The sequence below is a fragment of the Eretmochelys imbricata genome, chromosome 9 (assembly GCF_965152235.1).
Source record: "Eretmochelys imbricata isolate rEreImb1 chromosome 9, rEreImb1.hap1, whole genome shotgun sequence".
In the NCBI taxonomy this organism is placed as follows: Eukaryota; Metazoa; Chordata; order Testudines; family Cheloniidae; genus Eretmochelys; species Eretmochelys imbricata.
The window spans coordinates 7,756,099-7,771,218 of record NC_135580.1 but is presented as its reverse complement, the minus strand read 5'-3'; the positions used below and the strand labels follow the sequence as shown (position 1 = coordinate 7,771,218).

At 45.3% G+C, this 15,120-nt stretch overlaps 1 protein-coding gene across 5 annotated transcripts in view; it reads left to right on the top strand.

The window, feature by feature from the left end:
• Window positions 1–15,120, top strand: part of ABCC5 (ATP binding cassette subfamily C member 5) — a 65,920-nt gene that overhangs the window by 48,830 nt on the left and 1,970 nt on the right. For 4 of the 5 annotated variants that reach the window (XM_077825657.1, XM_077825656.1, XM_077825660.1 and 1 more), the window contains 11 exons: window positions 1,795–1,941; window positions 2,373–2,502; window positions 3,329–3,482; window positions 3,618–3,746; window positions 4,396–4,582; window positions 5,458–5,547; window positions 8,837–9,026; window positions 9,898–10,057; window positions 10,914–10,992; window positions 11,870–11,983; window positions 13,746–13,910. In XM_077825657.1, the coding sequence (XP_077681783.1) occupies window positions 1,795–1,941; window positions 2,373–2,502; window positions 3,329–3,482; window positions 3,618–3,746; window positions 4,396–4,582; window positions 5,458–5,547; window positions 8,837–9,026; window positions 9,898–10,057; window positions 10,914–10,992; window positions 11,870–11,983; window positions 13,746–13,910 (1,545 nt within the window). The remainder of the gene's footprint in view (window positions 1–1,794; window positions 1,942–2,372; window positions 2,503–3,328; window positions 3,483–3,617; window positions 3,747–4,395; window positions 4,583–5,457; window positions 5,548–8,836; window positions 9,027–9,897; window positions 10,058–10,913; window positions 10,993–11,869; window positions 11,984–13,745; window positions 13,911–15,120) is intronic. The other variant, XM_077825658.1, reaches the window with a different exon arrangement.

Genomic DNA, 15,120 nt, shown 5'->3' with positions numbered 1-15,120 from the left:
GCATGCTGTCCCTTTAGCCTGAGCACTTAAGAGCCTGAGTGCTTGTTCAGTATAGCAACAGCTGCAGCTCCCACTCCTGAGCCAGAGCCACCAGCACAGATAGGCTCCCAGTCCCCCCTCTCCAGCTCAGCAGAGACCCCCTTGGGCATGGCCACCTTGGGCATGGCAGTGGGTGAGCTCCCCAAGCACCCCACCAGTCATGGATCAGGTTCCCAAAGAAGGGGCGACTGTCACAGTGGGAGCTGCATGCCCAGTTCTGGGGAGGGGTGGCTCAGGCAAATTTTGGGGTGCCTATGACCCCCACAGGCTCCCCCCACCCTCCCTGCAGCACTGCCCCTTATACAGTGACAGGAATGCTTTGCTACTAAGGGACAATAACTTTGTATTTGAGGAGAGTATTAACAGCCCGCTCCTGATGCATGTGTCTGTGTAGTAATGACTAAAAATAGGAGCCTGAAATTATTGAGCAAGTATCTGGCAAAGATGAAGGTCAGTAAAACATCAAGTACCATATGTGAACAAGACTAGATTAGGGCTCATATAGTCAAATCGTTAACCATTATTTTTAGGGCGACTTTGATACTGCAGAAGTACCCGGGAGCTGGAAAACAGCAACTGTTGTCCCAATGTGATTAGTTTGCAAAATGAAATGTGGGTCTAAAGTAAAATTCATGGTGGTTGGGGGTTTATATGTGTAACAGGACTGTTCAGCATTATAACAGTTAATACAAACAAGGAGTTTTGGAGGAATAAAAACCTCATGCTTCAGGGTTTAAGAAAGTCCCTTAACTACTAGGGATTAGGGTGAGTCCTTCAAGGGGTGAGTGTGGGGCATAGATTATTTCACATTTCCCTACTGTAGGGTTCTTGCTCCTTTTTGGGAAGAATCTGTTTGCTGTTCAGTGTTGAAGACAGGATACTGGACTATATGAACTAAGTATCTCTGGACTTTTCAGAAAGTTCCTAGACAAAATTTCAAATGAAACCTTAAATACCCCAAATACAGCTAGAGAGATTATTTCAGGAGACTAAAGAACTAATGCAAAAGAGGGTTGGAGTTAGTGTGTGTATTTCATGGACGTTTGAAGAGTGGTTTTTATTTTAATCAGTATGCTCTAGTATCGTATTAATGACTGAAATAAGGCTAGAACGTGTAAAGTTGTTTCATTTACTGACGATAATAAAATGGGGGGATGGAGCTACAAATTGAAATGCCATGTGCCTGAACATACACTGGTCCACTTGGGTGGAAATAACACCCAAGAAACCTATCGTTAAATGCCACGGAACTAGTTAAGAGTAGAGAGAGAGATCTGGGTATATTGATAGACCTAATTTATAGATTAAATACTCAGTCCAGAGTGCAGCTGCAGTAAAGATTAAAGGGACATTGGCTTAAATCAAAAGGGGTGGATCATCTTGTGTTCATACAGTGCCTTGCATAAAGGAGCACTGATCCTGACTGGGGCACAGCTGGAATGGGTTTGTAGGTGGGTACATAGGCAGACGGTGGCTATGTAACTGAGTCAGTTAAAAAGATCTTCGCTTTCTACTCGAGCTTCCCTTTTAGGGTGGGTGTGAGAGGATTTGGATTTCTCTGCTACTCCAGATTGGCCAGGTTCTTTTTTCCATGGAAATTTTTTTTTAAAAAAAGAAGCCTATTTAAAAAAAAAAAAAAGAAAGTTTTAAAATACTTAAGAAAGAGAGAGTCATCAAATTGCCCCAGCCACAGTGAGCCTCTGGCCTGCTCTTGTCTTCTACAACCATGTAACTGGGATCTTGGATTTCACACAGAACACCACCGTGATGTTGGGAAATGAAACTGTTGTGAGCAACAGTATGAAAGATAACCCTCACATGCGCTACTATGCCGGCATCTATGCGCTCTCTATGGGAGTCATGTTGATTCTGAAAGCTGTTCGTGGGGTTGTCTTTGTCAAGGTACGCACCAAGGCCAATTGTGTTTCCCTCCCTCTCTTTCTGCATGGCTGGGGCCTCTGGCATTCTGATTCTCTCCTCTTGGTATTATTGTGAGGAGGCTGCCTTCAGCTCCCAAGAAAGACTTCCTGAATTTGGGCCAGCCCAAGCATGAGTTGGGTTGACTGCAACCTTCCATCACCTGGGGCTACTACCTTCTTCACTGTTAAAACCTCTTTTGGATTATTATCTTCCTTCCAACGCATAGCAGCACAGACTCTGTAGCTGCCTTCAAGACTGCAAGAGCAGAGATTTGCTTTTGGGTCGTGGCTGATGCGAGGTTCGGCCCCTTGGTCACAGTAAGCCAGTTCAGTTGTTTGGCGGTGGGCGTGATGTGAATGACAGCATAGCCAGACATCCCTACACAACCCCAGTAACCTTTGCTGTGTTACCAGGGAACACTTAGAGCTTCCTCCAGGCTCCATGATGAGCTCTTCCGACGAATTCTTCGCAGCCCCATGAAGTTCTTTGACACTACACCCACTGGGCGGATTCTCAACAGATTCTCCAAAGATATGGATGAAGGTGTGTCCCTCTCTGTCCTCTGTAACACATCACAGTCTGCATTCAGACCTTCCAATTGTGCATGCCAGTCACTGGCTGCAGAGATGAAGATAACCTGAAAGTGTGTCTGTAGACATTAGAAGCCTTTGGTGCACGTGGCATATTTGAAATAGACAAATCAGTAAATTGGGCCATGCTAGGGTTAGGCTATAGGCTGTCTCCTGTGAATGGAAAAGCCCCAAATCAGACCAACCCAAAAAGAAATATACCAAACCAATTTCATATCTAAATCCAATGCATATGGACGCCCACCAGTCAGTGCTGGGGTACTGCTAGTAACTAGCCCACAGGATTACTAGGATAAAATTGATTTTATTGCATGTTTTTTTGGGTAATATTCATTTCTCTGTGCACTAGAAGCTCTTAAATTGTTTTGGAAGGAAGGAGGCTGGCAGGCTTTGAAGGCTCAGCCATGCCCTGTGTAGTAAGGTTGGTCCTGGGGACTCCAGTCCAGTCCTGATGCTCGTGGTTGCTACCAGACCTGCCACTTTATTGTTCCCATCCAAACCACCTTGATGCCTTTTTTTATGGCAAGTTAAGAGCAAAGAGTTTAATGGCCAATGCTGCAGCAGTGACCTTACCGGTGGGGTGGGAACGGGAGGAGCAATTACAAAGATCACTAGCATTGTAGAAGACAAAAACACTCATTAAAGAGCAAGGCTTTATACCTAAATTAGTCTTGGAAACCAGTATCCTGGACTTTGTAGAAGCTGGACTGAATTGCTTTATTTAGGTTATTTGGCTCCCTGTTTCCAAGACCTCCCTCTTTCTCTCCCATCTTTTCCAGTTGATGTCCGTTTGCCATTTCAAGCTGAAATGTTCATTCAGAATGTCATCCTGGTGTTCTTCTGTGCCGGGGTGATCGCTGGGGTCTTCCCATGGTTTATGGTGGCAGTGGTGCCCCTCACCGTCCTCTTCACAATCCTGCATGTTGTATCTAGGTAAGCTCACCAGTCGCTTTAATGGGTCAGAGCCTCTCTATCTTAAATTAATTGGGCAATGTATTCTTCAGGCTGGTGTAGTGCAGTATGGATGGTTGTGTGCGTCCATCAGAGTTGCTCCTTCCTCTTTTCCAGAGTCTTTATTCGTGAGCTGAAGCGCCAGGACAACATCACGCAGTCTCCGTTTCTGTCTCATATTACGTCTAGTATACAGGGTCTCTCCACAATCCACGCCTACAACAAAAGGCAGGAATTCCTGCACAGGTCAGTACAGCACTCAGCCTGGAGTTCGTTAGCATGGGATAGGACTTGCATGAACCACTGTTTCAGGACCTGAAAAACTGGCAGCTGATCTTGTGAGCCCTTCAAAACCATCTTCCATTAATTGCATTTCCTTGGCTGCGCAGAGCTGGAACTACAAATCCGATGCTAATGTCTGTTTTAATCATCTAGTCTCATTAGATCCTATCAATGTGCTGTAATATCTCTTGAAATAGTACTTGTATGCTCAGTGTTCTGTGGCACGGTAGCTTGTAGCTATTGGGTTTCTCCTGGAAGATGCTGCTCGGTTTATGTGGGGAAAGGAGTTGCTATAATGTTAGTGAATGCTGAGGCATCCCTTGTGATTTGCTGTTGTTTATGTTGGCTTGTTCTTGGCTTGAGAACCACAAAGATCAGCAGATCCCTTATGTGATTTAGGGGCCAGAGGATAAAAGGTGTGTATTTGCGAATCCCCTACCCCTAGGCCTGGTTTGGAGTGTGTTCTGCATGACAGGCAACAACCAGGATTAGTCCATCCAGATGAGTTCTGATATTAGTCTCGTGCAGCAGTATTAGAAGTGTCATAGTTAAATACAAAGCTTCAAAGTGGTGCAACTGCCCCTCTAGAAATCTCTCCCTTACCTGCTTCCAGGTACCAAGAGCTGCTGGATGACAATCAAGCACCATTTTACTTGTTCAGCTGTGCAATGCGCTGGCTGGCCATACGACTAGATGTTATCAGCATCGCCCTCATCACAACCACCGGCCTGATGATTGTCTTAATGCATGGCCAGATTCCTCCTGCATACTCTGGGCTCGCCATCTCTTATGCTGTGCAGGTGAGGTGCTGTCCACATCTGTCTTCTAGAATCTGTCTGAATCTCTAACCATGGTGCATCTTGGTGTAGGTAACAATAATGTCTTACTGAAAAGTTTTTGCTTAATGCAGTGTTGTGGGAGAGGGCAGAGAGACTGATGCTTCTGTTGATAATGGAGCAATAGTGATCAAGGATTAGGGCCTTTCCAAGTGATTAGGGACAGGCTGGGAGGGGAGTCATGCTTGAGATTGTTGCTGTTGGTGGCTGAATTTCTCTCTTTTAATGTTAGAGTGGAAGCTGTTTTGGGCACTTGATAGAATATTTGCACATTTTTCTTTCCTGGATATTTCTAGAGAAGTAACACGCACGTTAGCCAATCTGATGGCTTGATGAGGTGTGTTACTGTGATCTTTAGCAAAAAGAAAAGGAGTACTTGTGGCACCTTAGAGACTAACCAATTTATTTGAGCATGAGCTTTCGTGAGCTACAGCTCACTTCATCGGATGCATGCCGTGGAAACTGCAGCAGACTTTAGTTTATGCTAGTAGTGCTTAGAATACATAGAGGTTAGTTCCATTGTTGGGCTTTTTATGCCCCCTTCTTGTAATAAGGTGAAACTACAAAATGAAGAGCTTAATATTATGCAATGTTGTAGCCATGTTAGTGCCAGGATATTAGAGAGATAAGGTAGGTGAGGTAATAAAGAACTACTGATGGGGACTGTAAGCCTTCTAAAATTAACGATTAAGCTACCACAAGTGAGATTATTTTGCATCAAGGCATCCAAGTTCTGTGGGGTATTGATTATGAAAAGCTCTTACACATGTTAAGAATGAACAAATCCAGTAGAATTCTGCGAAATGAATGGTTCAGTTCCTGTCTCTTCCCCCTCCCAGTTAACAGGGTTATTCCAGTTCACAGTCAGACTGGCCTCAGAAACAGAGGCTCGCTTCACCTCAGTGGAGAGGATTGATCACTACATCAAGGTAAGGCATCAGTTCACCTTCTCACTCTCTTGTGCAATTCTTTGTTGCTGTTCATGCTCTTGACATGAGCGGAAGGAGAGCTGGCCTCTATCTGCATTGGAACCTGCTTTAGAATAGGAAATAAGGCACTGCTCCTGCAAACATGCATGTGCTTAAAATTGACTTCACTGGGGCTAGTGGTGCACTTAGTTAAACACATGCTTAGTGTTTTCAGGACTGGGGCCTAAGAATTCATTTGCTTGGTGAATAAATTTACAGGACTTCTGCCCGGTTGCAGTGAAGCGTAATTACACTCTGAATGTTTGCAAGGAGTCCTGCAGCAAGAAGGAAGGAAATGTGGGGGTGAGAAGGGCTCACTGTAGGAAATCCATCCAATATTTTAGGGCAGCTGCATAATACCCACTCTCTGGCATGTTTGCGTCACTTCAGGGTCTGAAAGGTTTACTTTATTAGTGGCTCTTTTAAGACTTGACTCTACTTGCTCGGCGTTTAAAGTCACTGTGTCCCCATTGAGTCACTCTTGTTTTCCACACAGCTGTCTGCTGTAAAATATATTTTGAAAATTGTGGAATCCTTTCCAGAATTGAAGTTGGCAGCTGAGAACCTTAAGACGGCTGAGAGGGGGAGATGGACGGGGATGAGTCAGGACAGCCACTAAACAACATGCTGTCCTTGTACAGATGTGCAACTTGCCATGCTAAATGTATAGCAAGTTACTGTTGCTTAAGGTAGCAGTAAATCCTGCTCCACACCTTTTCCTACACTACAGTGGGCTCTCTGTGTTGGTACTGTGGGAAGAGAGGGGTCCCGGAGAAGCTTGTACAGTGGGTCTGATATGTTGGTTTGCAGACTAGCCTCTTTTTCAGGTCCACAGACACAGGAGTTGCAGAGTGCGGCTCCCCTTGTGCCGTTTGAGGAGTTGGTCAGCAATCTCAAACAATCGCCATAGACGTGTATCCCTCTGGAAACTCCAGGCCTTTAAGCAGTCCATATGTGGGATAGTTTATCCTGTTCTATTCTAGAGACTGCATGTGCAGGGGAAAGAAACATTAGTTTAATTTTGTAGCTACATAAAGAAACAAAAAGAAACTAGCAATCTTGTGCAGCCATCCGAGGTGACGCTTTCTACCTGCAGAAGCTGAGGGAACCATCCCAGGTATTTCTGTACCTTCCCCCTGTGAATGGCCAAGTGTAGCTCTCACTGAGCGGTGCTGTGTTTGTCATGGCCATGTCTTCAGGGACAAAACCCAGGCCTTTCATAGGGTTTTGTAAAGTCATTGTCTGTGTCACCCTGGACGGCTTGCTACTGAGCAAGACAACTCTATGATTTCCTACCCTGTTGGCTGTCTGAATGGTCATTGTATTATGAACTTGTTTAAAACTGTTTTGATTGCAATATAAAGCATATTTGACTTTTGTTGTCATTTCCCATCACAGTTTTTGCTGTGTTCCAGCCGTGGCTTTCTGTATCTTTGACCATAGCAAACAAAGAGCCTCAGTTCTCCATCTTGGGGATGGCATGGGTATCTGTGTGCTAGAAAATAAGCTAAAAGAAAAAGAGTACTTGTGGCACCTTAGAGACTAACCAATTTATTTGAGCATAAGCTTTCGTGAGCTACAGCTCACTTCATCAGATGCAAACTGTGGAAACTGCAGAAGACGTTATATACACAGAGACCATGAAACAATACCTCCTCCCACCCCACTCTCCTGCTGGTAATAGCTTATTTAAAGTGATCACTCTCCTTACAATGTGTATGATAATCAAGTTGGGCCATTTCCAGCACAAATCCAGGTTTTCTCACCCCCCCCCCCCCACAAGCTCACTCTCCTGCTGGTAATAGCCCATCCAAAGTGACCACTCTCTTTACAACTACAGTACCCACCTGCGGAAGTGAAGAAACAGATTGATAGAGCCAGAAGAGTTCCCAGAAGTCACCTACTACAGGACAGGCCTAACAAAGAAAATAACAGAACACCACTAGCCGTCACCTTCAGCCCCCAACTAAAACCCCTCCAACGCGTTATTAAGGATCTACAACCTATCCTGAAGGATGACCCAACACTCACAAATCTTGGGAGACAGGCCAGTCCTTGCCTACAGACAGCCCCCCAACCTGAAGCAAATACTCACCAACAACCACATACCACACAACAGAACCACTAACCCAGGAACCTATCCTTGCAACAAAGCCCGTTGCCAACTGTGCCCACATATCTATTCAGGGGACACCATCACAGGGCCTAATAACATCAGCCACACTATCAGAGGCTTGTTCACCTGCACATCCACCAATGTGATATATGTCATCATGTGCCAGCAGTGCCCCTCTGCCATGTACATTGGTCAAACTGGATAGTCTCTACGTAAAAGAATAAATGGACGCAAATCAGATGGCAAGAATTATAACATTCATAAACCAGTCGGAGAACACTTCAAATCCAGACTCCAGCAAGAAACTGCTGAATTGGAATTCATTTGCAAATTGGATACTATTAATTTAGGCTTAAATAGAGACTGGGAGTGGCTAAGTCATTATGCAAGGTAGCCTATTTCCCCTTGTTTTTTCCTACCCCCTCCCCCCGCCCAGACTTTCTGGTTAAACTTGGATTTATGCTGGAAATGGCCCACCTTGATTATCATACACATTGTAAGGAGAGTGGTCAGTTTGGATGAGCTATTACCAGCAGGAGAGTGGGGTGGGAGGAGGTATTGTTTCATGGTCTCTGTGTATATAATGTCTTCTGCAGTTTCCACAGTATGCATCCAATGAAGTGAGCTGTAGCTCACGAAAGCTTATGCTCAAATAAATTGGTTAGTCTCTAAGGTGCCACAAGTACTCCTTTTCTTTTTGCGAATACAGACTAACACGGCTGTTACTCTGAAACCTGTCGGAAGACAGGATACTGGACTAGATGGACCTTTGGCCTGACCGAGTGTCGCCATTCTTATGTTCTAACCAGGAATTGAACTCAGGTCTCTTGACTCCTAATCTGGTGCCTTTGCCACTAGGCAACATTGCCTTCCTCAAATGCTCATTAAGGTGGCGTTTAAAGCAGCATGTGGGGCTGACCCTGTAGTGGGGAAATGCAGAGCACCATTCAAGGGACCTGGGATCAGTTTTGGGGGCACAGCTTCCCTCCCCAGCTTAGCAGTGAGAAAAGAAGGGGAAAAATCTACAATATAAAGAAACCAACTCCTGTAAAGAACTGCAGTAAACGATTTGCCATGTTGATGCATTTTGCTGACTGGAAACTAGACTTTTTGGTCTTGTTTTTGTTTTTAAAGACCCTTTCTCTGGAGGCTCCAGCTCGAATTAAGAATAAAGCTCCCCCTCTGGACTGGCCCCAAGAAGGCGAAGTTGTCTTTGAAAACGCAGAGATGCGGTACCGAGAGAATCTCCCACTGGTGCTTAAGAAAGTGTCCTTTACCATTAAACCCAAGGAAAAGATTGGCATCGTGGGGCGGACGGGGTCAGGTGAGAAGGAGCTTTGGGTGGAATTAAATAACTTTGCTGGCAGGCTTGACGATATAACTGGTTAGCTCTTATTGATGTGAAAGCCTCTGCACCACTGTGAAGATGCTTCCTTCAGGATCTGAGCTGAAGGCATTTGAATGGGATGCAAGATGTCCAGCTGGACAAGAACGGTTTACTTACCTTATGTAACTGGTTCTTCAGAATTGTTCGTGCAGATCCCACTCAAGGTGTGCCATGTGCCTTCTGTGTGGATCCCACTTGCACACCTTGAGTGGGATCCACACGGACGAAGACTTGAACAAAAAATAATCCCTCTTGAAGAGGGAAAACCCAGCTACGCTCTGGCCAACACAGTACTAATTAACCCCTCTTCTGTCATCTACGGCTGTTGCCCAGCATCGAGTAGCAACTATGTTTGTCTACTCAGCCAACATATAGCTATCCAACTCTTCCTTTCAATGGCCAAATTCTTCCCCTAAAATCTGCTTGTTGTGGTTTTGCTGGGAGTTGTTTGCATAGATGTGGCAGCCACATTTGGCCCTAAATCTTCTTAAGAGGCCTGTAATGTGAAAGATGCTGTTCGTTTAAAACGGCAGTTGAGTAGGAAGATATCAAATGAATAGCTAAGTTTCAGTATTCTTGTTTCTAAATGAGGAATTGGTGTTTAGGATTTTAAAGATGATGAAGCCCAGCCTGGATTAGACCCACCCAGAACTGTTTGGAGGCCACTTTGTATCAATATTTTGAAACACTTCTATTCTTTTAAACTGTCTCTGTCCCTACAGTACCAGCTATACGGAGCTGTTGCTCCCAAAAACCACTGGCTGACTTTTTTTTTTTTTTTTTTTCTTCCCCCCGTCCATCCATGCAGGGAAGTCCTCACTTGGAATGGCACTCTTTCGTCTCGTTGAACTGTCTGGAGGCTGCATTAAAATCGATGGAGTGAAAATCAATGACATTGGTTTAGCAGATCTCCGCAGCAAACTCTCAATAATCCCTCAGGAGCCTGTGTTATTCAGTGGAACTGTGAGGTTAGTAAAACCATAGACAATGGAGATCGAAAAGTGCCATTAGATTGACATGAACCTTGAAAGATTATTTCTGTGGTGTATTGTTCAGTCTAATTTTAAATGTCCCAAGCAGTGGATCTCCCCCCAGGGCACTAACTAGAGTGACTCAATAGTGTAGCATCCAGCAGTTCATCTTGGCTGATTCTTTTGTGGCATACACATCCCTTCTCCTATGTTCATTTTCTCATTACATTTTGCACCATGTGTGGATAGCAGGAAAGTGAAACTGACTAAAATCCTGATCCTAGGAAACAGCAGAAGCTTCAGAAATCTGGGTGCCACGGAATTGCCATTTGCTGTTGTGTGTGGTACCTGGTGCGATATGCTGGTTTGGGAGCAGAAGCTGGGCCTTCTGGCACTGGCCTGCTCCTGCCATCGGTGTGTGTAGTGCAAGAGCCTAGGAGTGGTGGTCTAGTTAGAACGCTTCCAACCTTTCATTTTAGTATAACCGTTCTAACAGGCTTTTAAAACTATAACAAGCTTGTGACACAGAAGCAAGTGAAATCTGAGTTCAAGCTGGGTATTGGTCGAGACTCTGAGTTGGGCATGATCATTGCTTTGTGTTGTCTTACAGGTAGCCTCCCACTTTAAATCTCCCTTAGATTCTTGCTTTTTTGTGGGTTTTTTCCACCTTTTTGGTTTTTTTGGCCATTTTAACCATGGTGTGCCAGGAGTGCCTGACTTCTGTGGTGTGAATTCTGTTGCTGCATTGGGTGGATACGAGCTGTCCATGCTGAGGGGTTAGAACTCCACAGTTTTGCCATTCAGTGTTGAACTGGTGAGAGATTCTTGTTATATTTTCTCCCTCCTCTTCTAGATCAAACCTGGATCCTTTCAACCAGTACAGTGAGGAGCAAATCTGGGATGCCTTGGAAAGGACTCACATGAAGGAGTGTGTAAGTATGATGCACAGTGGGAGGAGAGGAGAAAGGGTATGGTTATGTTAGAGAGAGAGAGAGACAAAGATCTTACCTGCGTATCCCACTAGTAGCCACTGCTGCTTTAAAGACTTGCAGGTAAAGTTCAGTCTGTCCTTGCAGTCTCTTCTGCTTATGGGAAAGGCTTGTGTCACTTTTCTGGTGATGTGGTGAGGGTGTGTACACATATAGTGAACTCTAAATCTGCTGTGTGTGCTTGTTATCTGCCGCAAGTCTCATTGCCACTTCACCTTCAGCTCTTTCCTTTTCCCACAGTGGATCGGTCACATGGCATTAGGCTGCCTATTTGGCTCTAGCATGTAGGAACTTGCACAGCACAGGGCTAGGTTCACGGTTTGCTCTTGATGGGGGAGGATGTCAGGAGACAGGGTATTCATACTGATGTGACTTCTGAATACGCTGTAGGCTTTTATGAATGAGACTTGTTCACTTATTTTAAGCTAATGTCACTGCAAGGTTACCTCTTGAAATCATTTGGGTATTCTAGTCTAGCCCTACATGTCCAGAATTCTAGTGTAAATTCACAGTAGCATTATCAAATACATGAGGCATTTCAGACAGACTGACTAGATGTTCAAGCTATCAGACCTGCTTAGTTTAAACAGGTTCTAGTTCTGTAGGTTCTTTAGTACGACCTGTTTCTTCGGGAAGATGGAGGGAGTGGGAAGCACTTGGACGCCAGGGTGAGGGGCACGGGATGGATGGAACTTTTCTTAGCCCCGTGGTGGGATTGAATTTCCAGAGAAGCAGCAGTGCGACTTGTCCTGTTCACGTGGTGGTGGTGGTGCAACATCTCAGTACAGTGGCTTCAATCTTCCCCCTGCTTTCCCTGCAGGTTGCTCAGCTGCCCATGAAACTGGAATCGGAAGTGATGGAAAATGGGGAAAACTTCTCTGTGGGGGAGAGACAGTTACTGTGCATAGCCAGAGCCTTGCTGCGTCGCTGTAAGGTGAGTGTCTGCGGGAGGGGAAATAGCTGGAGAGGTCACAGTCACTGCAGCATGAGAAGACGGCTCTGTGGGCCAAATTCAAGTTCTAATTCCATTGATGTCAAGGGAGTTACACCAACAAGTAATGTGACCCACAGAGTATATGGGGTCAGGAGAGTGGGGAAGGCGTTCCTTAGGCAAATATTAGTTCTTCAGGACACCCTACGATTCATAGGTCTCGCAAATACTGTATCCAGAGATTTGTTGTTTAACAGCTAGAGTCTTAGGCTGTGCTTGTGGCTTTGCCCTGTTGCATGACAGCACTAGGTGCCGTCTCCCGCCCCCCGCCTTTGCTAGTGCTCGCCAAGATTGTTGCAGAGCTGATATTTTACATTGCTCCATTCATCCTGACAGTATCGAAGTATTTTCTTTTGGTGTAAGGATCACTTCCTCTTCCACTTAAATGTAACCCCTAGAAGTGGAACATGGGACCTGTGCTGCCAAAATTATCAAGGTTTTTGTTCCTTTAGGAGGGGAAACTGAATAATAATTTCAGTGAAGAAAGGATTTTAGGTAGCTCAGAACGGATGGACCCAAGTGGAACTTGACCAGGACTCAGGGTTAAACTGCCTTTTTCTTTTTAAAAAGTGGCTCTCATTGAGTTTTCACATCCTCAGTTTTTATATCTCATCAAAAAATGGTACCTCCATCAGCACAGTGCCTCCCCACCCCCCCCTTCCCACCTTCACCCCATCACTCAGACCATCAGATTCATTGCAAGCTTGGAAGGACCTGTGGTCTCATCTAAGATCCCCACACGTCTCTCTGCAGTACCCTGGGTTTCTCTTGTATCACATGAAATACCAGCGAGGCCCACCTAGCTTAGCCAATGAGATTTGATGAGCTGCCATTCCAGTAGTGTGGTTGTCTGGATCTGGAGAGAAAGAGGGTGTCCTTGTTTAACAGCGATCCCCTCCAGGTTACTAAGGAGCAATATGGACTAACTCTAGATGGGAGTGGCAACATGGAAACTTGAGAGAGGGGGGTATTCTCAGAAGTCTGTAGAGGGGAATAGTGTCTCTGAATTGTAGTTCTGTGTATGAAAACTTCAAAGCAGAGACTAAAGAGAACAATAAATACTATGTGAGTTGCAGTGTTCAAGCTATTGTCACCTATCTATGGTAATGCGGGCATGGTCTTGAGCTAAGCAAGGGCTGGATGGTGGGAATCTCTTCCTTTCTCAGGCTAGCTGTATGATATAAGCTAGTGAGAGCTGCTACAAGGTAGACACCAGCATTAATGTTGTTAAAGGAGCCAGCAGTCCACAGCACAGTGCTTTTAGTCCTAGACAGCTGATTGATGATACAGACTTCCTAGCCTCCATTCATCTCCTCCTCTCTCCAAAAGCCTTCTCCTGAGAGTGCTGAAGGTGCTTGTTCCATCAGGAATAGTTCACTGGTTAAAGCTCAAATCTGAGATTCAGGTGCGGAATATAAAACTGAATGAGGTTGCTGTCTGAGCCCTACGCGACGGCCCCATGTTATAGGGCCATGGGACAGGCGCTCGTAAAACGCTCCCAGCAAACAAGGCCCAGGGAGTGACTGCGTCCAAGGCAGTTGCACAAGATGCCCTTCTCAAGTGCAAGAGGCATTATTAGGATTATCAGTCACCCTTGTTGTCATGGCAGTCAGCAGAATTGTCTTCAGACCACGCTGTGTGCCTGTGTACTTGGGGGAAGTGGGTTAGCTAGAATGTAACAGCCTGCATTATGTGCCGTTTGCAGGTTTTGATACTAGATGAAGCAACAGCTGCGATGGACACGGAGACAGATGTACTGATTCAGGAGACTGTTCGGGAGGCATTTGCAGATTGCACTATGCTAACAATTGCTCACCGCCTGCACACTGTGCTGGGCTCTGATCGGATCATGGTGCTAACACAAGGGCAGGTAATTAGTAGCACTTTGCCTTTGTGGCTGGCATTCTTGTAGATTGCTTTGGCTCTAGGTATAGCCTGCTTGCTGGTGCTGCTTACATAGCCAGGCTGAGCTTGTCTCTCCATAGCATGGAAAGCCATGGTACTTGTGGCTGTATGTTCTTTCACCCCTGTGACGGTAGTTCTCTGTGTTGGAATAAGGGACCGCTCCATCATGATGAGATCAAAGGGGATGAATGTTCCTTCTCCCGCTTTTCCTTAAAAAACACCAAACCCATCTAGAAGCAGGTATGTAGGAGCAAGCTCATCACTTGGAAACTCCACAGACAGATTAATTCTAACCGGTATAAGAGCCGCCTGCATCTCGGTAGGGTTCAGTGCCATTTGCCCTGGCGCTGTTGTGCAGCCCTATGGTAATAATTGGTTGTGAGAGACATGCTTCAGATTTTCATATAGGGGCTCTATACAGTAAACTCCAAATGTGAAGAATATGGTGTGGTCCCAGAAGTCAGAGAAGGAAAGACCTGTTGGGTCCCACCAAGTCTGTCTGTCTCTGAGCCAGTGCAGGGTTGCTCACTATTGTACATTCCTAATGTTTTGTCCAGTCTCATTTGAAATGTTCCCAGAGACGGGACATATGCACCCCCGGCCACCAAGAGAGTATTCCACAGCTGGATCAGTCTCATCTTAGGAAACTTTTTTTTCTTCCTAAAGTTTAGCCTACATTTTCTTAATTTTTCCCCATTCCTCCAAGTTACACCCCTGTCTAAGTAATTCCTATCCCTGCTTGACGTTTACACCCTTCAAATAGGCATAGACTGTTACCATGCCACCTATCATTGTCCTGCTGCTGGGCGTCAGAGTTTGCTCTTGCACTCTGGGCTGGTAGGGAGCTGGGAGAACTAATTCTCATTAAAACTCTAGCTGGCACGTGGAGCAGGAGCCATGTCTAGGTTTTTAAGACTAATTTGGTGAAGGCACCAAGAGGCATCTGTGCCCTCTGAATAATTATGCGCTCTTATTGTTGCCTTCATCCATTACTGGGTGCTCTTCATTCCTCTCTCTTTATCCTGTGCCACTCATTTATGTCAGAACAATGCTCTTTGGGGAGGGACTCTGTCTTCCTGTGGGGTTGGATGCTTGGAAAAAAATAATAATGGAAACTCTTGACGGTGGTAAGAAAATGAAAGGGGGAAGGTAAAAGAGGTTTCAGTCCTAACAGA